We start from the raw sequence: 26,914 nt of genomic DNA on the forward strand, positions 1-26,914 counted from the left end.
GCACTACTTTCAGGATTATTACACAGAACACACATAAAGGCTGACACAGCAAATAACAGTAACACATACAAGGGATTAATTAGAAATAAGGAAGCATAATCATCATTAAGTCTAATTATCAACTGGTTCTGTGCGGGACCAATACACCTCTTTACTGCCTCCAGCAGCCCCTGGTACTGCACTGCGGCCATTCACCCTGTCTCCCCCCAGTACTGCCACCCACCCTGTCTTCCCCCCACTACTGCCACCCGCTCTGTTTCCCTCTACTACTGCCACCACCCTGTCTCCCCCCCTACTGCCACCCATCTCCCCCACTACTGCCACCTGCCCCGTCTCCCCACACTACTGCCACCACCCTCTCGTTCCACTACTTCCACCCCACTGTCTCCCCCCACTACTGCCACCCGCCGTCTCCTCCCCACTAGTCACCACCCTGTCTCCCCCCACTTCTGTCACTGACGAGTCTCCCCACTACTGCAACTGCCCTGTCTACCCCCAACTGCATCCGCTCTGTCTCCCACTACTGCCACTGCCCTGTCTCTCTCCACTACTGCTACCGCCCTTCTCCCTCAAAACTGCCACTGCAGTCTCTCCCCCACAACTGCATCAGCCCCGTCTCCCTCCACTACTGCCACCGCCATCTCCCCCCACTACTGCCACTGCCCCGTCTCTGCCCACAACTGCCATTGCCCTGTCTCCCCTCTTACACCTTAGCGCTGCTTGAGGACAATATTACATACAGACAGTGCCTCCGGCAGCCCCTACTACAGCACTAGTGTCACCACCCTGTCTCACCCCTGACCTCTCAGCACTGCTTGAGGATTCTTGGTACTGCTGGTAACAGTCCTACATCTGCAGGTGGAAGTAACTGGGCAGTAAGGAGGCAGAAGCTGCTTCTGGTACCATGGATCCTGGTCATGTAGGATTGGGAGAGTCAGTGAGATTATGTAAGAGTAACCATCTTACAGGCAGCCGGTGGTGGGAGCAGAGAATGGGTGTTATGTGGCAGGAACAAGCTGGTTAGGTAACAGCTTGGCTGCTGCATTCTGTACAAGCTACAAGCGGTGCAATTCTATTGCTGGGAGACCCAGGTAGAGGACATTGCAGTAGTCTATGTGTGATGATACAAGTGCATGTATGACTGTAGGTAGATCTTCTGAGGGAATAAAGTGCTGGAGTCTGGCTATGTTCCTCAGATGAGGATCTGATTGTGGCAGATACTGATGTCTAAGTGTCACTCCACCATCCAGGACACCAAGATTCCGCACATGATCAGCATTTTGTAACTCTGAACCCCCAAGCGTAAGTCTGGTTGGTTTGCAAAGCTGAACTGTAGCCCTGCCCTTTGGTGGTGAGCTTAAAGACCTGTTTCACCAGGACTGAATCACAGCCAACTGGTATCACCCATACCTGGAGCTCAGCTAGACAACCATTTAGGATTGGTACTGGGTTCTCAGTACCCAGAGCAAAAGACAGGTCATCTGCATAGCAGTGGTAGATGAGGGCATGACATCTGATTATTTCACCCAGTGGTAGCATGTATATTGCAAAAAGCATAGGAGATAGAATAAGAACCTTGAAGAACAACGCATGGCAATGATAAGTATACTCCAGAAGATTAAAATAGTTCCTCACCTGAGTGATGTCTATTGTGTGCAACAAGAGCTGCTTTATTTCTCAGAGTATAGAAATAGCTTCTCACCTGTGTGACTTTGCTGATGTCTAACAAGTTGTGATTTGTGTGCAAAACATTTCCCACACTCAGAACATAGAAATAGCCTCTCACCTGTGTGAGTTTCCTGATGAGTAACAAGATATGATTTCCGTGTAAAACATTTCCCACACTCAGAACATGGAAATGGCTTCTCACCTGTGTGACTTCTCTGATGTTGAACAATATCTGATTTGTTTGCAAAACATTTCCCACACTCAGAGCATAGAAATGGCTTCTCACCTGTGTGAGTTCGCTGATGAGTAACCAGATATGATTTCCGTGTAAAACATTTCCCACACTCAGAACATGGAAATGGCTTCTCACCTGTGTGAGTTCTCTGATGATTAACAAGATCTGATTTGTGTGCAAAACATTTCCCACACTCAGAACATGGAAATGCCTTCTCACCTGTGTGAGTTCTCTGATGTCTAGCAAGATCTGATTTGTTTGAAAAACATTTCCCACACTCAGAGCATAGAAATGGCTTCTCACCTGTGTGAGTTCGCTGATGTGTAACAAGATGTGATTTCAGTGTAAAACATTTCCCACACTCAGAACATGGAAATGGCCTCTCACCTGTGTGACTTCTCTGATGTTTAACAAGATATGATTTGTATGTAAAACATTTCCCACACTCAGAACATATCAGTGGCCTTTCACCTGCCTTACCTGTATGTGGGTTAATATGCTTTGTGTTTTGTGTAAAACATTTGGCATCTATAGAACACGGAAACACTGTATCTACTGTCAGAGCTGTAACAGATGCACCAATATCAGAGTGATCAGGAGAACATTTCCCAGGATCAGAGGGACCAGCTGATAGAGCTGGATGTATAATTGGGGTAATGGGGTTAGCTCCTGGAGAATCCTGTCTACTGTCATTATCTTTTATGTCACAATCCGGGGATAACATTAGATGTCCTTCTGTGATATTCCTGCTTGTGTGTCCATCTGCTGGAAATAAAATACATTATGGAAATGTGACATTTCCTGTAACAATATTAATCTTGTAAACAATAGGAGAAGACGACTCTCTGGGACACTTAATTGTAAATGTCATAACTTTTTATGAAGGTTTTATAATATTGTGTCTCAGACTATCATTGTGTCCACCCTCCTGAGAACACTCACAATAACAAATGTAATATTATAATAAGACTTAGATAATAGGATTTTAATACCTATCGGTAATACTTTACTCTTAATCCGTAGAGGATGCTGGGGTAACCATAAGAACCATGGGGTATAGACGGGATCCGCAGGAGACATGGGCAATTTAAGCCTTTGAATGGGTATGAACTGGCTCCTCCCTCTATGACCCTCCTCCAGACTCCAGTTATAGGAACTGTGCCCAGGGAGATGGACATTTCGAGGAAAGGAATTATTGTTAAACTAAGGTGAGATACCTACCAGCTAACACCGCAAACACGCCACACAACATGGCATTCAACAGAACTCAAGCCAACGGCATGAATAATGTCAGCAACAGGCTGACTATAACCATAACACAACCTGTGTGTAACCATAACTAATAACTGCAGATACAGTACGCACTGGGATGGGCGCCCAGCATCCTCTATGGACTAACAGAAAAGGATTTACCGGTAGGTATTAAAATCCTATTTTCTCATACGTCCTAGAGGATGCTGGGGTAACCATAGGAACCATGGGGTTATACCATAGCTCTAGAACTGACAGGAGAGTGCGGATGACTCTGCAGCACTGATTGACCAAACATGAGGTCCTCCTCAACCAGGGTATCAAACTTGCAAAACTTAGCAAAAGTGTTTGAACCCGACCAAGTAGCTGCTCGGCAAAGTATTAACGCCGAGACCCTCTGGGCAGCCGCCCAGGACGCCCCCACCTTCCTGGTAGAATGGGTCTTCACCGATTTTGATAATGGCAATCCAGCCGTAGAATGAGCTTGCTGAATCGTAGCACAAATCCAGCAAGCTATAGTCTGTTTGGAAGCAGGAGCCCCAATCTTGTTGGGATCATACAGGACAAACAGAGCCTCCATTTTCCTAATCTGAGCCAGTCTGGTTACATCAATTTTTAAAGCTCTGACCACATCGAGAGACTTTGACTCCACTAAGACGTCAGTAGCCACTGGCACCACAATAGGTTGGTTCATGTGGAATGACAACACCACCTTAGGCAGAAATCGACGAGTCCTCAACTCTGCTCTATCAAATAAGGGCTCTTGTGAGACAAGGCCGCTAACTCCGATACCCGCCTTGCGGATGCCAAGGCCAACAGCATGACCACTTTCCAAGTGACAAATTTCAACTCTACCTTCTGTAAAGGTTCAAACCAATGTGATTGAAGGAACTGCAACACCACGTTAAGATCCCATGGTGCCACTGGGGGCACAAATGGAGGTTGGATGTGCAACACGCCTTTTACGAAAGTCTGAACTTCTGGAAGGGAGGCAAATTATTTTTGAAAGAAAACCGATAAGGCTGAAATCATTACTTTCTCTAACGTCCTAGTGGATGCTGGGGACTCCATCAGGACCATGGGGAATAGCGGGCTCCGCAGGAGACAGGGCACATCTAAAAAGCTTTTTAGGTCACATGGTGTGTACTGGCTCCTCCCCCTATGACCCTCCTCCAAGCCTCAGTTAGGTTTCTGTGCCCGTCCGAGAAGGGTGCAACCTGGATGGCTCTCTTATAGAGCTGTTTAGAAAAGTCTTTTTTAGGTTTAAACTAATCAGTGATTCCTGCTGGCGACAGGATCACTGCAACGTGGGACTTAGGGGAGAGACTTGCAACTCACCTGCGTGCAGGAGGATTGAAGTCTTAGGCTACTGGACACTGAGCTCCAGAGGGAGTCGGAACACAGGTCAGCCTGGGGTTCGTCCCGGAGCCGCGCCGCCGATCCCCCTTACAGACGCTGAAGACGGCGGAGACGGAGGTCCGGTGACAGGCGGCAGAAGGCTTCACAGTCTTCATAGAGGTAGCGCACAGCACTGCAGCTGTGCGCCATTGTTGTCTCACAGGCTCACTGACACGGTCACGGAGGGTGCAGGGCGCTGCTGGGGGCGCCCTGGGCAGCAATATAAATACCTAAATTGGCAAAAGAAATACACCACATATAGCCATTAAGGCTATATGTATGTATTTTAACCCAGGCCAGTATTAAAAAAACCGGGAGGAAAAGCCCGCCGAGAAAGGGGCGGAGCTTATTCTCCTCAGCACACAGCGCCATTTTCCCTCACAGAAAGGCTGAGGGGAAGGCTCCCATGCTCTCCCCTGCACTGCACTACAGAAACAGGGTTAAAACAGAGAGGGGGGGCAATGATTTGGCGATATAAATATATTAAATGCTATAAGGGAGGAACACTTATATAAAGGTTGTCCCTGTATAATTATAGCATTTTGGTGTGTGCTGGCAAACTCTCCCTCTGTCTCCCCAAAGGGCTAGTGGGTCCTGTCCTCTATCAGAGCATTCCCTGTGTGTGTGCTGTAGGTCGGTACGTGTGTGTCGACATGTATGAGGAAAATGTTGGTGAGGAGACGGAGCAAATTGCCTGTAATAGTGATGTCACTCTCTAGGGAGTCGACACCGGAATGGATGGCTTACTTATGGAATTACGTGATAATGTCAACACGCTGCAAGCCGGTTGACGACATGAGACAGCCGGCGGACAAATTAGTATTGGTCCAGGCGTCTCAGACACCGTCAGGGGCTTGTAAAAACGCCCATTTACCTCAGTCGGTCGACAGACACTGACACGGACACTGACCCCAGTGTCGACGGTGAAGAAACAAACGTATTTTTCCTTTAGGGCCACAAGTTACATGTTAAGGGCAATGAAGGAGGTGTTACATATTTCTGATACCACAAGTACCACAAATAAGGGTATTTTGTAGGGTGGGAATAAACTACTTGTAGTTTTGCCTGAATCAGATAAATTAAATGAAGTGTGTGATGATACGTGGGGTTCCTCCGATAGAAAGTTATGGGCGGTATACCCTTTCCCGCCAGAAGTAAGGGCGAGTTGGAAAACACACCTTAGGGTGGATAAGGCGCTCACACGCTTATAAAAACATGGCGTTACCGTCTCCAGATACGGCCGCCTCAAGGAGCCAGCTGATAGGAAGCTGGAAAATATCATAACAGTATATACACACATACTGGTGTTATACTACGACCAGCAATCGCCTCAGCCTGGATGTGCAGCGCTGAGGGGGCTTGGTCGGATTTCCTGACTGAAAATTTTGATACCCTTGACAGGGACAAGATTTTATTTACTATAGAGCATTTTAAGGATGCATTTCTATATATGCGTGATGCGCAGAGGCATATATTGCATTCTGGCATCAAGAGTAAATGTGATGTACATATCTGCCAGACGAAGACACGACAGTGGTCAGGTGAGGCAGATTACAGACGGCATATGGAAGTATTGCCGTATAAAGGGGCGGTCCATTGGACCTGGTGGCCATGGCAACAGCTGAAAAATCCACCTTTTGTTACCCCGAGTCACATATCGGCAAGAAAGGACACAGTCTTTTCAGTCTCAGTCCTTTCGTCCCCATACGGGCAGGCGGGCAAAGGCCAGTCATATCTGCCCAGGGGTAGAGGAAAGGGAAGAAGACTGCAGCAAGCAGCCCATTCCCAGGAACAGAAGCCCCTCACAGCTTCTGCCAAGTCCGCAGCATAACGCTGGGGCCGTACAAGCGGACTCAGGTGCGGTAGGGGGTCATCTCAAGAGTTTCAGCACGCAGTGGGCTCACTCGCAAGGGAACTCCGGGATCCTACATGTAGTATCCCAGGTGTACATTGGAAATTCGAGACGTCTCCCCCTCACACAATTCACAGGCTGTATTCCCAGCAGGTGATAATCAAAGTACCCCTCTTACAGAAGGGGGTAGTATTCCACACTATATTGTGGTACTGAAGCCAACTGGCTCGGTGAGATCTGAAATATTTGAACACTTACGTACAAGCGTTCAAATCAAGATGGAGCCACTCGGAGCAGTGATAGCGAACCAGGAAGAAGGGGACGATATGGTGTCACTGGATATCAGGGACACTTACCTACATGTCCAAATTTGCCCTTCTCACCAAGGGTACCTCAGGTTCCTGGTACAGAACTGTCACTATCAGTTCAGACGCTGCCGTTTGGATTGTCCACGGCGCCCCGGGTCTTTACCAAGGTAATGGCTGGAATGATGATTTTTCTTAAAAGAAACATGGACGCTTTCCTGATAAGGGCAAGGTCCAGAGAACAGTTGGAGGTCGGAGTAGCACTATCTTAAGTAGTTCTACGACAGCACGAGTGGATTCTAAATATTCCAAAATCGCAGCTTTTTCCGACGACACGTCTACTGTTCCTAGGGATGATTCTGGACACAGTCCAGAAAAACGTGTTTCTCCCAGTGGAGAAAGCCAGGGAGTTATCCGAGCTAATCGGGATCCTCCTAGAACCAGGAAAAGTGTAAGTGCATCATTGCACAAGAGTCCTGGTAAAAATGGTGGCTTATTACGAAGCAATTCCATTCGGCAGATTCCCGCAAGAACTCTTCAGTGGGATCTGCTGGACAAATGGTCCGGATCGCATCCTCAGATGCATCAGCGGATAACCCTATATCCAAGGACAAGGGTGTCTCTCCTGTGGTGATTACAGAGTGCTCATCTTCTAGAGGGCCGCAGATTCGGCATTCAGGATTGGATGCCGGTGACCACGGAGGCCAGCCTGAGAGGCTGGGGAACAGTCACACAGGGAAAAAATTTCCAGGGAAGTGTGATTAAGTCTGGAGAATTCTCTCCGCATAAATAAGCTTAGAGCAAATTTATAATGCTCTAAACTTAGCAAGACCTCTGCTTCAAGGTCAGCCGGTATTGATCCAGTGGGATAACATATTGACTATAGAGCATTTTAAGGATGCATTTCTATATATGCGTGATGCGCAGAGGCATATTTGCATTCTGGCATCAAGAGTAAATCACGGCAGTCGCCCACGTAAACAGAAAGGGCGGCACAAGAAGCAGGAGGGCAGTGACAAAACTGCAAGGATTTTTCGCTAGGCGGAAAATCATGTGATAGCACTGTCAGCAGTGTTCTTTCCGGGAGTGGACGACTGGGAAGCAGACTTCCTCAGCAGGCAGGACCTCCACCCGGGAGAGTGGAAACTTCATAGGGAAGTTTTTCAGCATGATTATGGACCGTTGGCAAAGACCAAAGGTGGACATGATGACGTCCCGCCCGAACAAAAAAAAACAAACGGGACAGGTATTCCGCCAGGTCATGAGACCTTCAGGCGATAGCTGTGGATGTTCTGGTAACACCGTGGGTGTACCAGTCAGTGTATGTGTTCCTTCCTCTGTTTCTCATAACCAAGGTATTGAGAATTATAAGACATAGAGGAGTATGAACTATACTAGTGGCTCCGGATTGGCCAAGAGGGACTTGGTACCCGGAACTTCAAGAGATGCTCACAGAGGATTAAGGGCCTGGGGAGCTAAGAAGGGACTTGCTTCAACAAGTACCATGTCTATTCCAAGACTTACCGCGGCTGCGTTTGACGGCATGGCGGTTGAATGCCGGATCCTGAAGGGGAAAGGCATTCCATAAGAGGTCATACCTACCCTGGTCAAAGTCAGGAAGGAGGTGACCGCACAATGTCATCACCACATGTGGTGAAAATATGTTGCGTGGGTGAGGCCAGGAAGGCTCCACGAAGAAAATTTAACTAGGGCGATTTCTACGCTTCCTGAAAACAGGAGTGTTTTGAGCCTCAAATTGGGGTTCATTAAGATTTAAATTTCGGCCCTGTAGATTTTCTTCCAGAAAGAATTGACTTCAGTTCCTGAAGTCCAGATTGTAAAGGGTGTATTGCATATACAGCTCTTTTGTGCCTCTAGGGGCACCGTGAGATCTCAACATAGTGTTGGGATTCCTTAAAATCATATTGGTTTCACCCGCTCAAATCTGTGGATTTGAAATATCTCACATGGAAAGTGACCATGCTGTTGACCAATATCTCACATGGAAAGTGACCATGTTGTTAGCCCTGGCCTCGGCCAGGCAATTGTCAGAATGGGCGGCTTTGTCTTACAAAAGCCCATATTAAAATTTTCTATTTGAACAGGACAGAACTGGGACTCGTCTCCAGTTTCTTCCTAAAGGGGTGTCAGCGTTTTCACCTGAAACAACCTATTGTGGTGCCTGCGGCTACTAGGGACTTGGAGGACTCCAAGTTACTAGACGTTGTCAGGGCCCTAAAAATATATATATATATATATATATATATATATATATATATATAGTTAGGACGGCTGGAGTCAGAAAGTCTGATTTGCTGTTTATATTGTATGCACCCAACAAGCTGGGTGCTCCTGCTTCTAAGCAGTCTATTGCACGCTGGATTTGTAGTACAATTCAGCTTGCACATTCTGTGGCAGGCCTGCCACAGCCGAAATATGTAGATGCCCATTCCACAAGGAAGGTGGGCTCATCCTGGGCGGCTGCCCGAGGAGTCTCGGCATTACAACTTTGCCGAGCAGCTACGTGGTCAGGGGAGAACACGTTTGTGAAATTTTACAAATTTGATACTCTGACTAAGGAGGACCTGGAGTTCTCTCATTCGGTGCTGCAGAGTCATCCGCACTCTCCCGCCCGTTTGGGAGCTTTGGTATAATCCCCATGGTCCAGACGGAGTCCCCAGCATCCACTAGGACGTTAGAGAAAATAAGAATTAACTTACCGATAATTCTATTTCTCGTAGTCCGTAGTGGATGCTGGGCGCCCATCCCAAGTGCGGATTGTCTGCAATACTTGTACATAGTTATTGTTACAAAAATCGGGTTATTGTTGTTGTGAGCCATCTTTTCAGAGGCTACTTCGTTTTGTTATCATACTGTTAACTGGGTTCAGATCACAAGTTGTACGGTGTGATTGGTGTGGCTGGTATGAGTCTTACCCGGGATTCAAGATCCTTCCTTATTGTGTACGCTCGTCCGGGCACAGTACCTAACTGAGGCTTGGAGGAGGGTCATAGGGGGAGGAGCCAGTACACACCATGTGACCTAAAAAGCTTTTTAGATGTGCCCTGTCTCCTGCGGAGCCCGCTATTCCCCATGGTCCTGACGGAGTCCCCAGCATCCACTACGGACTACGAGAAATAGAATTATCGGTAAGTAAATTCTTATTTTCATTGAGCCCAACTTTAAGCCCGCATCCACACCTGCTTGTAGAAAATGGAGAAAACATCCTAACTGAAATTCTTACGTAGAAGCCTTCTTGGATTCACACCAAGACACATATTTTCTCCAAATATGGTGGTAATGTTTAGACGTTACCCCTTCTCTAGCCTAAAGAATCATGGGAATGACTTCACAGGGTATACCCTTTTGGGCTAGGTACCGGCGTTTAACCACCACGCCGTCAAACATAGCCACGGTAAGTCTTGATACACGCACGGCCCCTGCTGTAACAGATCCTCTCGTAGAGGAAGAGGTCGAGGATCTCCTATGAGTAATTCCTGAAGATCTGGATACCAAACCCTCCTTGGCCAGTCTGGAACAATGAGGATCGCCTGAACCTTTGTTCTTATGATCTTTAGTACTTTCGGAAATCAGAGGAAGCGGAGGGAATACATACCCCGACCGAAACACCCATGGTGTTACTAGGGCGTCCACAGCTATTGCTTGAGGGTCCCGCGACCTGGAACAATATCTCTGAAGTTACTTGTTGAGACGACATGCCATCATGTCTATTTGAGGAACTCCCCAAAGACTTGTCACTTCTGTGAAGATCTCTTGATGAAGAGCCCACTCCCCTGGATGGAGATTGTTTCTGCTGAGGAAGTCTGCTTCCCAGTTGTCCATTCCTGGAATGAAGATTGCTGACAGAGCGCTGGTATGCTTTTCCGCCCAACGGAGAACTTTCGTGGCCTCTGCCATTGCTGCTCTGCTTTTTGTTCTGCCCTGGCGGTTTATGTACGCTACTGCTGTTACATTGTCCGATTGAATCAGGACGGGCAGATTGCGCAGAAGATGTTCCACTTGAAGAAGGCCGTTGCAAATGGCCCTTAACTCCAGAATGTTTATGTGTAGACAAGTTTCTTGGCTTGACCATCTTCCCTTGAAGTTTTCCCCTTGCGTGACTGCACCCCAGCCTCAGAGACTCGCATCCGTGGTTACTAGGATCCAGTCCTGGATCCCGAACCTGCGCCCCTCTAGGAGGTGAGAGCTTTTCAGCCACCACAGGAGCGAGATTCTGGTCTTGGAAGACAGGATTATCCTTCGGTGCATGTGAAGGTGGGATCCGGACCACTTGTCCAACAGATCCCACTGAAACACCCTGGCATGGAATCTGCCAAACTGAATGGCCTCGAAAGCCGCCACCATTTTCCCCAGAAACTGAGTGCATTGATGGATTGACACTCTTGCTGGTTTCAGAGTTTGTTTGACCAGGTTCTGAATTTCCAGAGCCTTTTCCACTGGAAGAAAAACTCTCTGTAATTATGTGTCCAGAATCATTCCTAGAAAGGACAGCCGCGTCGTCGGCACCAACTGTGATTTCGGCAAGTTTAGGAGCCAACCATGTTGTTGCAGAACTGTCAGGGAGATCGTAATGTTCTGCAGTAACTGGTTCCTGGATCTCGCCTTTATCAGGAGATCGTCCAAGTACGGGATAATTGTGATTCTTCGCTTGCGCAGGAGAACCATCATTTCCGCCATTACTTTGGTGAAAACCCTCCGAGCCGTGGACAGACTAATTGGCAATGTCTGGAATTGGTAATGACAATCCTGAATTGCAAACCTCAGGTAAGCCTGATGCGGAGGATAAATGGGAACATGTAAGTAGGCATCTTTTATATCCACCGACACCATAAAATCCCCTTCCTCCAGACTGGAGATCACTGCCCGGAGAGATACCATCTTGAATTTGAATTTTCTTAGGTAGAAATTGAGGGATTTTAGATTCAGGATTGGTCTGACCGAGCCGTCCGGATTCGGGACCACGAATAGGCTCGAATAAAACCCTTCTCCCTGTTGTGATGGGGGAACCTTGATAATGATCTGATTTTGACACAACTTTTGTATTGCGTCGCGTACCACCTCCCTGTCTGGAAGAGAAGCTGGTAAGGCCGATTTAAAAAAATCGGCGAGGGGGAACGTCTTGAAACTCTAGTTTGTACCCCATGTACACTATTTCCAAAACCCATGGGTCCAGGGCCGAATGAACCCAGAACTGACTGAAGAGTTTGAGACGTGCTTCCACCGGTGCGGACTCCCGCAGAGGAGCCCCAGCGTCATGCGGTGGATTTGGCAGAAGCCGGGGAGGACTTCTACTCCTGGGAACCTGCCACGCCGGTGATCTTTTACCTTTTCTCCTTCCTCTAGTAGCAAGGAAGGAAGAACCTCGGCCTTTCTTGTATTTATTAGGCCGAAAGGACTGCATCTGATAGTGGTGTGTTTTCTTTTGTTGTGCAGGAACATAAGGTAAAAAGGATGACTTACCCGCGGTAGCCATAGATACCAAATCAGCGAGGCCGTGACCAAACAAGACACCACCGTTATATGGTAGAGACTCCATATTTCTCTTAGAATCAGCATTCCACTTATGAATCCCCAATGCTCTCCTAGCTGAGACTGCCATGGCATTGGCTTTCAAACCCAAAAGGCAGATGCAATGGCTGGCCTTAGCAGCATACCTGTGGTGACATAAATGGATTTCAATGTAGTTTCCTGCCTACGATCCGCAGGATCCTTAAGGGCTGCCATGTCAGGGGACGGAAGAGCCACCTTTTTGGACAGCCATGCTAGAGCCTTGTCCACAATGGGGGGTGACTCCCACTTTTCCCTATATCCCGAGGGAAACGGATACGCCACCTGAATCCTTTTGGGAATCTGAAACTTTTTGTCAGGATTTTCCCAAACCTTTTGAAATAGAGTGTTCAGTTCATGAGAGGGAGGAAACGTTACCTCAGGCTTCTTCCCCTTATACATACAGACCCTTTTGTCAGGAACAAGAGGGTCTTCCGAGATATGTAACACGTCTTTTATCGTCACAATCATGTACCAAATGCTCTTTGCCAATTTTGGATCTAATCTGGTATCACTGTAGTCGACACTGGAGTCAGAGTCCGTGTCGGTATCTGTGTCTGCCAACTGAGCAAACGATCGCTTTTGTGACCCCGAGGGAGTCTGGACTTGTAACAACACATCCTCCACAGATTTCTTCCATGCCTGGTTCTGAGACTCAGATTTATCCAATCTCTTATTAATAAGACCCACATTTGCATACAAAGCAATCAATACATTTACCCAATCAGGAGTCGGCGATGCCGACAGGGTCACTCCCACAGCCGTTTCTGTCCCTAATACAGTCTTCTCCTGGGAAGAGCACTCTGCCTCAGACATGCCGACACACGTGTATTCACCACTCACAGACACACTGGGAATATAGGGGACAGACCCACCTAAAGTCTGACAGAGACACAGAGGGAGTTTGCCAGCTCACAATCCAGCGCTTCACCAACGGTTCTGAGAATACTAAACAATGCCTCAGACGTGCAGCGCTTTTATAACACACATATATTGCACCATTTTTACTGTGCCCCCCGTTTTTCACACTGATACTTATGCAGCAGTGTGAGGAAGGACCATCGTCTCTGCAGCCTGTTGTAGAGAAAATGGCACTGTTGTGAGGGCCAAGCTCCGCCCCAGTAATGGCGCGCTTCAGTCCCGCTATTTTTAAATAAATATTTATACTGGCGGGGGTTAGGACAGTGCCCGGGCACTATGTCCCCTATATCCAGTCTCCTTTGAGGTTTATATGCTGCCCCGGGCGCCACCCTCCCCCCGCACCCTATAGGGCCGGGGTGTAGTGGGAGCATGGCGCGCAGCGTGCGATCGCTGTGCGGTACCTCAGAAGCCGTCACTGAAGTCTTCTTTGCTTCTTCTACTCACCTGTCTTCTGACTTCTGGCTCTGCAAGGGGGGTGAGGGACGATTCTGGGAACGAGCATCTAGGCGTACCTAGCGATCAGACCCTCAGGAGCTAATGGTGTCCTGTAGCCAAGAAGCAGATCCTTTAAAAACTCACTAGAAGTAGGTCTGACTTCTCTCCCCTAAGTCCCACGAAGCAGGGAGCCTGTTGCCAGCAGTTCTCCCTGAAAATAAAAAAACCTAACAAAAGTCTTTTCCCGAGAAACTCTGTAGAGCTCCTCAGTGTGCATCCAGTCTGCCTGGGCACAATTCTAAAACTGGAGTCTGGAGGAGGGGCATAGAGGGAGGAGCCAGTTCGCACCCATTCAAAGTCTTAAAGTGCCCATGTCTCCTGCGGATCCCATCTATACCACCATGGTTCTTATGGTTACCCCAGCATCCTCTAGGACGTATAAGAAATATCTCTCTCTTGTACTGGTAACTAACCATGAAGTATAAATGGAGATGTAGTCACTCGCCAAGTCCTATGTCAGCACCAATGTAAAACAATGGATGGGGAACATATCGTATGAATTGGAGATTCTAGATGAACAATAACATCAGTCATATGAGCTGATGGATCAGAGAAATGTCTCCTAACGTTACTCCTGGAAGCATTGGTAAGGTAGCATTCCTTTATGTGTGTGCTCATACGCTGGTAAGCCTGTACATGTGTTACTCACTATTATATAAGGTATATTGCTACAGCAGAGTAGGTGTGGAACAAGGTACTTTACATGCAATACACCATATAATACCCTGTAATCATCATCATCATCTGCTAGGTTATACTCTACTTTCTCTTACGTCCTAGAGGATGCTGGGGTCCATTTAGTACCATGGGGTATAGATGGGTCCTTTGGGAGCCACTGGCACTTCAAGAGTTTAATAGTGTGGGCTGGCCCCTCCCTCTATGCCCCTCCTACCAGACTCAGTTTAGAAAATGTGCCCGGAGGAGCTGGTCACAGCTAGGGGAGCTCCTAGGAGTTTTCTTAGTTTTTTATTTTATAGAGTTAGTTAGGTTACAGGAAGGCTGCTGGCAACAGCCTCCCTGCTTCGTGGGACTTAGTGGGGGGGGGAGAAGGAACCAACGTCTTGAAGAGTTAATGGTTCTCTACTCCGCTGACAGGACACTGAGCTCCTGAGGGTGATGATCACAAGCCCACGAGGCGACCGCTCACTTCCGCAGCACAGCCGCCACCCCCTAACAGAGCCAGAAGAAAAAAAAGTGGTGAGCACAGTGCCAGCGTCCCGGTTAGCGGCAGGGTATGGCGGCACAAGGGTGGGAGCGTAGCTCTGACAGGCTGCGCTCCAGGAAGGCTCAGCAACACACAGTGTAGGCGCTTTGAGGGGTGTTCTGAGCCAGCACGGATAAACCCTACACTGGTCACGCAGATAACAGGGGCTAATCCCCCTGTTATCACTAAAATCCTCAGGCCAGTATAAACAATTAGTGCAGGAAGCCGCGCGCCATTACAAGGGGCGGGGCTTCCTCTCAGCGGATCCAGCACTCACCAGCGCCATTTTCTCCCTGCAGATCATAGGAACTAGGACACTGACAGGGAGCGCTGCCCTCCCTATTAAGGTTAGTTAGTCAGCGCCTGGCTTTTATCACAATAACTGCCTACAGGGGCGCGGTGTGGCTGGCTCCTTATACCAGGCTTTCCCAACCACGGTCCTCGAGGCACACCAACAGTGCAGGTTTTAGTGATATCCAGGCTGCAGCACAGATGGTTAAATCAGAATAAGTGAGCTACTAATTAAGTCACCTGTGTTGAAGCCTGGATATCACTAAAACATGCACTGTTGGTGTGCCTCGAGGACCGTGGTTGGGAAACACTGCCTTATACTCTGTGACTCTCTGAAGGTACTCTGGGGGAAACTGTGTCTGACATTTTCCTGTCTCTGTGTGTAAATATGTATATCTCACATAATCATATCTAGGGACTCTGAGTCTTGTGCTGCAGAGTTTGTATCTTCTCCTGAGGAGTCTATTCCATGTACTCAGGACTGTAATGTGCTGTCTCACCCTTCTGACTCCGAACCCCCATGGGTGGATTCTTTAAGGGGAATGATATCCCAGATTTCAACAAGGATGTCACATACTGAGAAGAGACGCAGTTTTTGAGACAATCTGTAGTGGGTATGAAGTATTCAGCTCCCACTACTTCATCTAAAACCCCACCTACATACCCCAAAAATGTACACTTGCCCAGATAATGCAAGCTGACACTGATACCGACTCTGATACAGGGGACGGTGATGGGGATATGCAGGGGGGGGGGGGGGATGCATCTATTGCTAAAGGGGTGCAGCTAATGATTGATGCCATTAGGGATGTTTTGCATATTTCAGAGAAGGTTCCGGAACAAGTAGAGGAATCTTATTTTACAGTAAATAAGAAATCCTCGCTTACCTTCCCTGCTTCTAAGGAGTAAAACTCCTTGTTTAAAAAATCCTGGGAAAACACAGAGAAAATTCCAGATCCCTAAAAGAATTCTCATTGCTTTCCCTTTCCCTGAAGAGGACAGGAAGAAGTGGGAAAACCCACCTATAGTAGACACTTCTGTATCTAGGCTGTCTAAAAAGGTGGTTTTACCTGTCCCTGGTTCAACCGCCTTAAAGGAGCCGGCTGACCGCAAGATTGAGACTACTCTCAAATCACTATACACTACTACAGGCGTGGCTTTAGGGAACACTATTGCTTGTGAGTGGATTTCTAAAGCCATAGTAAAGTGGTCAGGCAACTTATTAGAGGACTTCGATACTATGACTTATTTTTACGTCACATACAGGATTCTGCAGGTTTCATGGAGGAGGCCATGAAGGACATTGGCCTGCTTAATGCAAGGGCTACTTCCATGGCTGTCTCAGCACGCCGAGGACTCTGGCTACGCCAATGGACTGCGGATGCACTATTTGAGGACGCATTGGATGCGTGGATATCCACGGTGACTGCGGGTAAGCAGACACTTCTTCCCTCCGCAGCAGCCCCGGTTAGGAACTCTTATCCTTCATCTACACTGCAGTCCTTTCGGACCACAAAATTTAAAAAATCCAAACCCCCTCCAACCTTCTTTAGAGGAGCTCGGGAAAGATAAAAAAAAACAACTCACCAACAGGTTCCCAGGAACAGAAACCAGGTTTTGCTTCCTTCAAATCTTCAGCATGACGGTGAACCTCCCAGCGTGGAGATCAGGCAGGTGGGAACGAGACTAAGAGATTTCAGTCACGTCTGGGCGTCATCATGCCTAGACTCCTGGGTAAAAGATATTGTTGCTATGGGGTACAGACTGGACTTTCAGGAACTCCCACCTCACAGATTCTTCAAATCAGGCTTACCAGCATCGTTGACAGAAAGTGCTATCCTACAGGAAGCCATTCAAAAATTGGTATGAACAAATGTCATTGTTCCAGTTCCACCTCACCCAAAAACCAAGGGTTATTACTCAAACCTGTTTGTGCTAAAGGGGTGCAGCTAATGATTGATGCCATTAGGGATGTTTTGCATATTTCAGAGAAGGTTCCGGAACAAGTAGAGGAATCTTATTTTACAGTAAATAAGAAATCCTCGCTTACCTTCCCTGCTTCTAAGGAGTAAAACTCCTTGTTTAAAAAATCCTGGGAAAACACAGAGAAAATTCCAGATCCCTAAAAGAATTCTCATTGCTTTCCCTTTCCCTGAAGAGGACAGGAAGAAGTGGGAAAACCCACCTATAGTAGACACTTCTGTATCTAGGCTGTCTAAAAAGGTGGTTTTACCTGTCCCTGGTTCAACCGCCTTAAAGGAGCCGGCTGACCGCAAGATTGAGACTACTCTCAAATCACTATACACTACTACAGGCGTGGCTTTAGGGAACACTATTGCTTGTGAGTGGATTTCTAAAGCCATAGTAAAGTGGTCAGGCAACTTATTAGAGGACTTCGATACTATGACTTATTTTTACGTCACATACAGGATTCTGCAGGTTTCATGGAGGAGGCCATGAAGGACATTGGCCTGCTTAATGCAAGGGCTACTTCCATGGCTGTCTCAGCACGCCGAGGACTCTGGCTACGCCAATGGACTGCGGATGGACTGCGGATGCACTATTTGAGGACGCATTGGATGCGTGGATATCCACGGTGACTGCGGGTAAGCAGACACTTCTTCCCTCCGCAGCAGCCCCGGTTAGGAACTCTTATCCTTCATCTACACTGCAGTCCTTTCGGACCACAAAATTTAAAAAATCCAAACCCCCTCCAACCTTCTTTAGAGGAGCTCGGGAAAGATAAAAAAAAACAACTCACCAACAGGTTCCCAGGAACAGAAACCAGGTTTTGCTTCCTTCAAATCTTCAGCATGACGGTGAACCTCCCAGCGTGGAGATCAGGCAGGTGGGAACGAGACTAAGAGATTTCAGTCACGTCTGGGCGTCATCATGCCTAGACTCCTGGGTAAAAGATATTGTTGCTATGGGGTACAGACTGGACTTTCAGGAACTCCCACCTCACAGATTCTTCAAATCAGGCTTACCAGCATCGTTGACAGAAAGTGCTATCCTACAGGAAGCCATTCAAAAATTGGTATGAACAAATGTCATTGTTCCAGTTCCACCTCACCCAAAAACCAAGGGTTATTACTCAAACCTGTTTGTGGTACTGAAACCGGACAGTTCGGTAAGAATATTGAACCTGAAGTTGTTGAACCCCTACTTGAGGGTTTTCCAATTCAAGATGGAGTCTCTGAGAGCGGTGATCTCAGGTCTGGAGGATATCAAGGATGCGTACCTTCACATTCCGATCTGGCCACCTCACCAGGCCTATCTACGGTTTGCACTACAGGACTGTCACAATCAGTTCCAGACGTTGCCATCTGGCCTCTCCACAGAACCGAGGGTGTTCACCAAGGTCATGGCGGAGATGATGCTCCTCCTACGCAAACAGGGAGTGAACAAAATTCTATATCTGGATGATCTGCTAATAGAGGCATCTTCCAAGGAGAAGCTGTTGCAGAGTATTGCGCTCTCACCTCAACTACTCTGGGATCATGGGTGGATCCTTAACCTTCCAAAGTCACATTTGGAACCGACAAGGACACTGCCCTTCCTGGGGATGATACTCGACACGGAAGTGCAGAGGGTGTTTTCTACCGGTGGGGAGAGCGTTGGTGATCCAATCAATTGTCAGGAATGTCTTAAAACCTCCATGAGTATCGGTTCATCAGTGCATTCGCCTTTTGGGGAAGATGGTAGCCTCCTACGAGGCTCTACAATACGGAAGATTCCATGCACGGTTCTTCCAGCTGGATCTCCTGGACAAGTGGTCGGGATCGCATATTCACATACACCAGCGGATACGCCTGTCGCTGAAAGCCAGAATTTCACTCCTCTGGTGGCTGCAAACTTCTCACCTGCTCGAGGGCCGCAGGTTCAGGATTAAGAATTGGATTCTTCTAACCACGGATGCAAGCTTCAAAGGTTGGGGAGCAGTCACCCAGGGGGAAAACTCCCAAGGAAAGTGGTCAAGCCGGAAATCTGTCTTTCAAATAAACTTTCTGGAACTAAGGGCCATATACAACGGCCTTCTACAGGCGGCACATCTTCTGCAAGATCGAGCCACTCAAGTTCAGTCGGACAACGTCACAGCGGTGTCCTACATCAACAGGAGTGGTCTTCCACGGTGGTCTTCCATCCATGTGTTATGAACCACAGGTAGTGGTTCATTCCTATTTTAAGTTTATAGTTGTCTTGCAGGCCAGGATTTCCCGTTGCTCTGGTTTAAGAAGACTCTTGTTTGCTGCCGGTGGTGAGTCTGTGTAATTGCAGCTTGTTCCCATGTGTTCAGCCTCACCTGTCTGTTAATTGCACCTCTCAGTTGTGTAGCAGGGCAGCTGCACGACATAATTAATTAGGACTCTCTGTTATATTCTGGCTCAGTGCTATACACAGACGCTGGTGATAGTTCCAGAGTTCTTGAGTTCTGAGCTAGCCCCTGCCAGTTCCTGAGCTACTGTCTAGCTGCTTCCTGTGTCGGTTCCAGTGTCTGATCCTGTGTCCTGCCGTGAAGCGTTCCTGTCCAGAAGTCCTGTGGCTTTGTCTGTGCCTGGTCGAGTAACTGGCTTCTTGGTGTCCACCGGTCTGTCTTTGGGATTCTGCCTGTCATCCGGTTCTGAGAGTCTGTGTCGGCTACATTGGGGGTTCCTGTCCGTTTGCCAGTATTTGTACCGGTTCCGTGAGTAGCGGCTTTGCCGCGTCCATCGGCTTAGGCCGCTGTATTCTTTGGTTTTATTTGTTACTGGTGTTTTGCAGAGGGTTCTGCATATGGTGTCACCGCCGGTACACAACAGTATTGTGTCGGCGTGTGGACAGCATTTCCTTTGTTGTTCTTTTCCTTTGGCGGCGTGCCGCACATATATTTAGTTTTAGGGTTGTTAGTAGCCCCTAGCCTTCTGTTTGCTTTAGTTAGAGGTCCCCTTGTTATTATCCTGTCTCGGTTCACGCCTTGTCTCACTCTAAGACCTGGGGGCATCGGAGTTGGGCAGACCTAATCCGCCCTTCAAACGTGGCTGCCGTGGGCCGAAGAAACCATAGTCACTCAGGCGTGAACTGACCACACGGGTGAAACAATGGAGGTAGGGTGCTAGGGGCTATTTCCATACCTCACCTTATTTCAGCATCAGGTTCTGGTGCTCTGGACTCACTACGCAACATCTCCCTTGTTCTGAGCACCAGGAACCTAACATTATCACCAGCCATACAACAAAAAAGAAACAAAGCTAAAGAGTCATTTTTTTCTTTTTTGGTCCAGTGTCTTGTCTAGAATTCAGTGTTTAGAATCCAGTCCGGTGTTTAGAATCCAGTCCTGTCTAGAATTCCGTGTGCAGAATCCAGTCTTGTCTTGTCTAGTTTAAAATCCTCCTATGCCAACTATGCAAGCCCTGCAGGCCTCTCTCTCAGCCCTGAACTCTGCTTTCAGTGCTTTGAAACCTGAACGACTGGAAGTTTTGCAGCAATCCTTAAAGCAACTGCAAAACCTTCTGACTAAAATTTTGCTTATCTTGCCAGAAGTCGTTGATAGTTCATCTACCTCTAAAGAGACTCTTGCTCACAATATGGTGACAAGAGAACCCTCAGGTTCAGTTGGAGAGAAAAAGTTTAAGTTTTCTGCAGCCCAGGCTCTCAGAAGAGGAGCGTCTGCGTCGCAGAAACTTTATTTATGCCTATATTGTGGGGGTTTAGGCCACTATCTGCAGACCTGTGAGTTGCGCAAGCCAAAGTGTGGCGACAAGTCCTGCCCTCTGGCCAAGTTGAGTCAGGATACAAGACCTACTCCTGTCTTTACTGTGGCAGAGGTACTTGACACACAACCCACACTAAAAAGTACTCTGTCCTATAATTGGTGTCCTTGTGCTAGGGAGCCCCATTATAGATTAGGGAACCAAAGGAGAATGTTTCTCTCCTCTCTTGATTTTCCTGTTGAAGTAGTTTGCAAACCCCTGGAGCGGTGCCCGATGCCCGGGGTCCTGGAGCGGTGCCCGATGCCCAGGGTCCTGGAGCGGTGCCCGATGCCCAGGGTCCTGGAGCGGTGCCCGATGCCCAGGGTCCTGGAGCGGTGCCCGATGCCCAGGGTCCTGGAGCGGTGCCCGATGCCCAGGGTCCTGGAGCGGTGCCCGATGCCCAGGGTCCTGGAGCGGTGCCCGATGCCCAGGGTCCTGGAGCGGTGCTCGATGCCCAGGGTCCTGGAGCAGTACCCGATGCCCAGGGTCCTGGAGCGGTACCCGATGCCCTGGGTCATAGAGGGACATTGAATATTATAGCTCAGGTGTCAATACCAGAAGGGGTCTCAGAAGCTGTTACCCCAGGTAGGGACTTGAAAAGCGCAACTCCACAGAAGGTGTCTAAAACCATAGTTCTAGAAGGGAACTCGAGAAGCAAAACCCCAGAAGGGATCTTTGAAGTAATATCCCCAAGTGGGGTCTCGAGAGACACAGCCCCAGAGAAGGGTCTAGAAGTCGCTTCCCCAGGAAAGGACTCAAGAGGCATAGCATTAGTGGAGGTTCTGAAGGTTATAGCTTCAGCAAAAGTCCCGGAAGTCATTGTTCCGGGAGAAGTTTCGGTAATTATCGACTCAGAGAGGGAGGCTGACGGCCCGGTCCCAGAGAGGGAGGCTGACGGCACGGTCCCAGTAAAAGAATCCGAGGTGCTGCCCCCAGCGGGGTTCCCGAGGGCTACTGCCCAAGGTGGGGTTCCGAGGGCCACTGCCCCGGGTGGGGTTCCGAGGGCCACTGCCCCGGGTGGGGTTCCGAGGGCCACTGCCCCGGGTGGGGTTCCGAGGGCCACTGCCCCGGGTGGGGTTCCGAGGGCCACTGCCCCGGGTGGGGTTCCGAGGGCCACTGCCCCGGGTGGGGTTCCGAGGGTCACTGCCCCAGGTGGGGTTCAGAAAGTCACTGCCCCAGGTGGGGTTCAGAAAGTCATTGCCCCAGGTGGGGTTCAGAAAGTCACTGCCCCAGGTGGGGTTCAGAAAGTCTCAGCCTCGAGTAAGGTCAGTAGTGACCAGGTCCTAGCAAAGCACTCTAGTCAGTCAGATGGGAAGGAAGCAGATCCTGACTCTGTTGATATTTCAACATCTATAATCTTTGATGGGGACTTAGTCCAATTTCTGGCACTTTACAAACACTATTACATCATTATGTCGTCTAGACCATTTCTGGGCATCACTTCAGAGAATCTTGTGCTCTATCTGATATATTCCTTTAGAGGGGAGCCTTTTGAGTGGGCATCCAATTTAATGAAAACTGAAGATCCCATTCTTCAGGATCCCCCAGCATTCAGTGATGCAGTTATTAAATGATATGGTTCCAAAGAAATTGGTTCAGCTTCCTCTAGGTCACCCGTCTTATCTGCTGAGAGTTCACCATATACTGTAAACTCGGCACAAGAGTCTTAGCCTGTTGTTTTGACTGCATGATGTGCTTTTCTGTCTTCTTCTAATAGTAGTACTTTGCCTGAAAGTTCAGCTCCCAAGGTTAAGAAACCAATCTCTGATTTGAACCCAGCCTTGCTGGGAGGTACCATCAGTTCAGACAATGTTTGGGGAATTACCTTGGTCAGACCTCAAGAATTTTGTAAAAATAATAATAATAAGAAATAATTATTGACTCTTGCCTTGATATATTAAAAAAAAGGTGTTTTTTTTCCTTGTCTTGTGTCCAGTGGCCACCGTCAAGGGTGGGGAGGAGGGGGCACTGTTACAAGCTTGTTTCTGTTTTTTTGCCTGTTAGACCAGTGTGTTAGGTTGGGTTTTTTTTGTATCCCTTGTTTTGGAAAGTCTGAATTTTGGGGTCCGTTTGCCCCTCCTCAAGGGGGGAGGGGGGTACTGTTATGAGCCACAGCTGTGGCTCATTCCTGTTTTGCATTTTGGTTATGTATTTTATGTTATACTTCTGTTTCTGTTCCCCGTGGGTGTCATGGGGTGTTCGGAGCCCACCCTTAAGGAGAGGGTACTGTTATGAACCACAGGTAGTTGTTCATTCCTATTTTATGTTTATAGTTGTCTTGCAGGCCAGGATTTCCCGTTGCTCTGGTTTAAGAAGACTCTTGTTTGCTGCCGGTGGTGAGTCTGTGTAATTGCAGCTTGTTCCCATGTGTTCAGCCTCACCTGTCTGTTAATTGCACCTCTCAGTTGTGCAGCAGGGCAGCTGCACGACATAATTAATTAGGACTCTCTGTTATATTCTGGCTCAGTGCAATACACAGAGTTCTTGAGTTCTGAGCTAGTCCCTGCCAGTTCCTGAGCTCCTGTCTAGCAGGGTCGGTTCCAGTGTCCTGCTGTGAAGCGTTCCTGTCCAAAAGTCCTGTGGCTTTGTCTGTGCCTGGTCGAGTATCTGGCTTCTTGGTGCCCACCCGTCTGTCGTTTGGGATTCTGCCTGTCATCCGGTTCTGAGAGTCTGTGTCGGCTACATTGGGGGTTCCTGTCCGTTTGCCAGTATTTGTACCGGTTCCGTGAGTAGCGGCTTTGCCGCGTCCGACGGCCTAGGCCACTGTATTCTTTGGTTTTATTTGTTACTGGTGTTTTGCAGAGGGTTCTGCATATGCTGTCACCGCCGGTACACAACAGTATTGTGTCGGCGTGTGGACAGCATTTCCTTTGTTCTTTTCCTTTGGCGGCGTGCCGCACATATATTTAGTTTTAGGGTTGTTAGTAGCCCCTAGCCTTCTGTTTGCTTTAGTTAGAGGTCCCCTTGTTATTATCCTGTCTCGGTTCACGCCTTGTCTTACTATAAGACCTGGGGGCATTGGACTTGGGCAGACCTAATCCGCCCTTCAAACGCGGCTGCCGTGGGCCGAAGAAACCATAGTCACTCAGGTGTGAACTGACCACACGGGTGAAACAATGGAGGTAGGGTTCTAGGGGCTATTTCCATACCTCACCTTATTTCAGCGTAAGGTTCTGGTGCTCTGGACTCACTATGCAACATCTCCCTTGTTCTGAGCTCACCGCACGTCCCTGGAACCTAACACCATGGTGGGTGGGGTTTCAGAGGGTGGGTGCCGTTGGCAATCAAGCCTGTATCAATGTGTGCATTTATATTTAATCAGTACATATTTGGCTGCAAAGTATCCTAGCTGCATAGTGTGTTAGTGTTAAGTATGAATATATGACCTTTGGAGATACTCGGAGATAAACAGGAGAGGAACAGAAGGACAGCAGACTATCTTACCCACCTGCAAATAACATCATACAGAGAGTAACCTAATCCAGTACCACCAACACCTGCAGCCCGCACAGCCTGGACACTGACCTCCCTGTCTGATTAAGTAACAGCCATACTGCTCTCACACGTTGCTTTCTGCTCCTCATTTATACTCTCTACAACCACTGTGTAACAATCTCAGCCTTTCCGCTCCTTCCATTATTTACCAAAAAAACCAACATTTTTCACTGTCTCTGCTTTTACTACATCACCCTTCTCATTGTCCATTCTATATTACACCCACTCCATTCTATATTATTCCTCTGAACAACACTACTGTACTGGAATTATGGCTCCTCGATCCTGTCCCATACCAATCCTCCCTACTAGGTCACCCCCCAATTTCCAAACCGCCAACACGCATTCAGAACCCACCCAACCTCATCCCCATATCCCCTGTTCCCTCCCTTCCCCTGTGCACTATGGAATGCTAGATCAATCTGCAACAAGCTGCCAACTATCCACGACCTCTTCATCTCCCACTCTTTTAACCTTCTCGCCATCACTGAAACCTGGCTCTCCTCCTGGGACACCACCTCCCCTGCTGCCCTCTCCTACGGAGGCCTCTCCTTCACCCACATGGTCAGACCTGATGGCTGCCAGGGTGGAGTCGTGGGCATCCTTCTCTCCCCAAACTGCACCTTTCGTGTCATCCCACCTGAGCCCTCCCTCACCTTCTCCACCTTTGAGGTCCACACTATCCACCTCTTCTACCACATTCACCTCCATGTGGCAGTGATCTACCGCCCCCTGGCTTCTGTTCACCTTTCCTTGACAACTTTGCTGCCTGGCTTCCCCACTTTCTCTCCTCCAACCTCCCCTCTATCATCCTTGGTGACTTTAACATCCCTATCGACATCACTAATGCAGCTTCCACTAATCTTCTTGCCCTTTCCACTACCTTTGGACTTTCTGAATGGTACTACAACCCTGAAAAACACAAGGGGGAAGGGACAAGCGCCTAATAGTGCAGTATCTTCACACCGAATTAGGTTGTGTATAGTGTCTTATCTATAGGTAATATGCGTACCAGAAGTATGATCTATAGTGGGCACATCAAATGTTTTTAGTATTTTTCACCGCAATTGGTCCCCAGATTGGACGTCAATGTGGATGTTCTCTCAATCATCAGTTTGCAAATGCGCCGGTCTGTAAATAATCAGAGCGAGAGGCACCTCTCATAGTGCAGAAATCACTTAGTAAATATATTGGAATTCATAGAAGACGATAGGTATTAAGCGTACCAGAATATGAACACCAAACAGCTTTTAAATATGGACTTTTTGTCGAGAGCGGCTTTCCTTCGTATGTTTAGAGAGTGGCGGACTTCATGTATTGCCGTGTGTAGATAAATATATCACAGGCTAAAAAATATGTAGGTTTTAATTCATAAAAAGGAAACATAAAAAATATATATTCTCAAAGAAAGAGTTCATAAAGCTTATCTGGATAGTCCAAGATTTTTTCCGTGGTCCGGGGTATATCCACCGTGTAAGTCTGAGTCAAGGGGGTTCAGAACAGGTCCTCAACGCGTTTCACCTATAAAAGGCTTCCTCAGGAGTGTCTATAGGGACTAACCATGTTCTGACTGTTTTTATCCCCTTGTGAGATAAGTGGGAGGCGCCCAATTATGCAAATCACTTCCGGTTTTTACACCTCGTCAGGGGCAACAAAGGAGTGATTTGTAAAAGTATAAAGTAGCTAACAACAGAGAAAAGTTATAGACATAGGAAGGGATACAATTTTATGCAACAGAAACAAATATCAATGTTTTAACTGTGGACCGGAAGTCGTGTAAGACGCGATACTCGTGTTATCCGGAAATGACGTACCGGAAGTAGTATGTCCGGCGGTGCATACATTATAGATGGTTGGAATACATTGTTGGCGGTACGTGGCGCGTAGCGGGCACGTGACCCATTGTGACCCGCATGACGCTAGTTTTGGAGAATCCCACTTGCAAACAGGAAGTGCATGTGGAGCGCAGTACCGGTGGAACGCAATGTTTAACCGGAAAGACAATTTGTAAAGTGAAATATGGAAGAAGCTTCTAATGATTTAACATCAAAACAAATAATAATGCTAGTATAATAAATACACATAGATGGTGGATACATTACAGATGGTTGTGATACATTGTGTGGTGCGTAACGGGCATGTGACCCATGGCGACCCTCATGACGCTATGTTAGGGGAACCCACATGCAAAACAGAAGTGCATATGGAACGCAGTATCGGTGGAACGCAATACTTAACCGGAAATACATATTCAGAAATGCATATTGAAAAGTGAATCAAACTGAAATACTAATGTAATGAGTCATAAATACACCCAGATGGTATCTGTAACAAAGGGTACCATATTATGGGGAATTTTGAGCCGCGCATGGAACGCAGCCCAGGACAAATGTGTTTCCATCTGTTTACTACATAATATTTTATATAACAAATTAGCAACATAAAAAAAATTTTTAAGTTCTAGTAGCTTCTCAGTGGTAATTTTTAGGGGTATAACACTTA

At 47.8% G+C, this 26,914-nt stretch overlaps 1 protein-coding gene across 1 annotated transcript; it reads right to left on the bottom strand.

Annotated features, from left to right (window-relative positions):
- Nucleotides 1–447: 447 nt before the first annotated feature.
- Nucleotides 448–25,123, bottom strand: LOC134984516 (gastrula zinc finger protein XlCGF17.1-like). The gene is made up of 2 exons (XM_063950083.1): nucleotides 25,069–25,123; nucleotides 448–2,665 (listed from the first exon to the last, which is right to left on the bottom strand). Exons 1-2 carry the CDS (start codon nucleotides 25,121–25,123, stop codon nucleotides 1,671–1,673), a joined length of 1,050 nt encoding a protein of 349 aa, XP_063806153.1. The 3' UTR covers nucleotides 448–1,670.
- Nucleotides 25,124–26,914: the final 1,791 nt, after the last annotated feature.

This window comes from Pseudophryne corroboree (genome assembly GCF_028390025.1).
Source record: "Pseudophryne corroboree isolate aPseCor3 chromosome 3 unlocalized genomic scaffold, aPseCor3.hap2 SUPER_3_unloc_6, whole genome shotgun sequence".
Classification (NCBI taxonomy): domain Eukaryota; kingdom Metazoa; phylum Chordata; class Amphibia; order Anura; family Myobatrachidae; genus Pseudophryne; species Pseudophryne corroboree.

What these genes read in the sequence shown, in the direction of transcription:
- LOC134984516 (XM_063950083.1), bottom strand. Translation starts at nt 25,123, where the DNA reads ATGGAGGTGAATGTGGTAGAAGAGGTGGATAGTGTGGACCTCAAAGGT. An exon ending in GGACCTCAAAGGTGGAGAAG is followed by an intron (nt 2,666 to 25,068) that starts GTGAGGGAGGGC and finishes TATTTCCAGCAG; the next exon opens with ATGGACACACAAGCAGGAAT.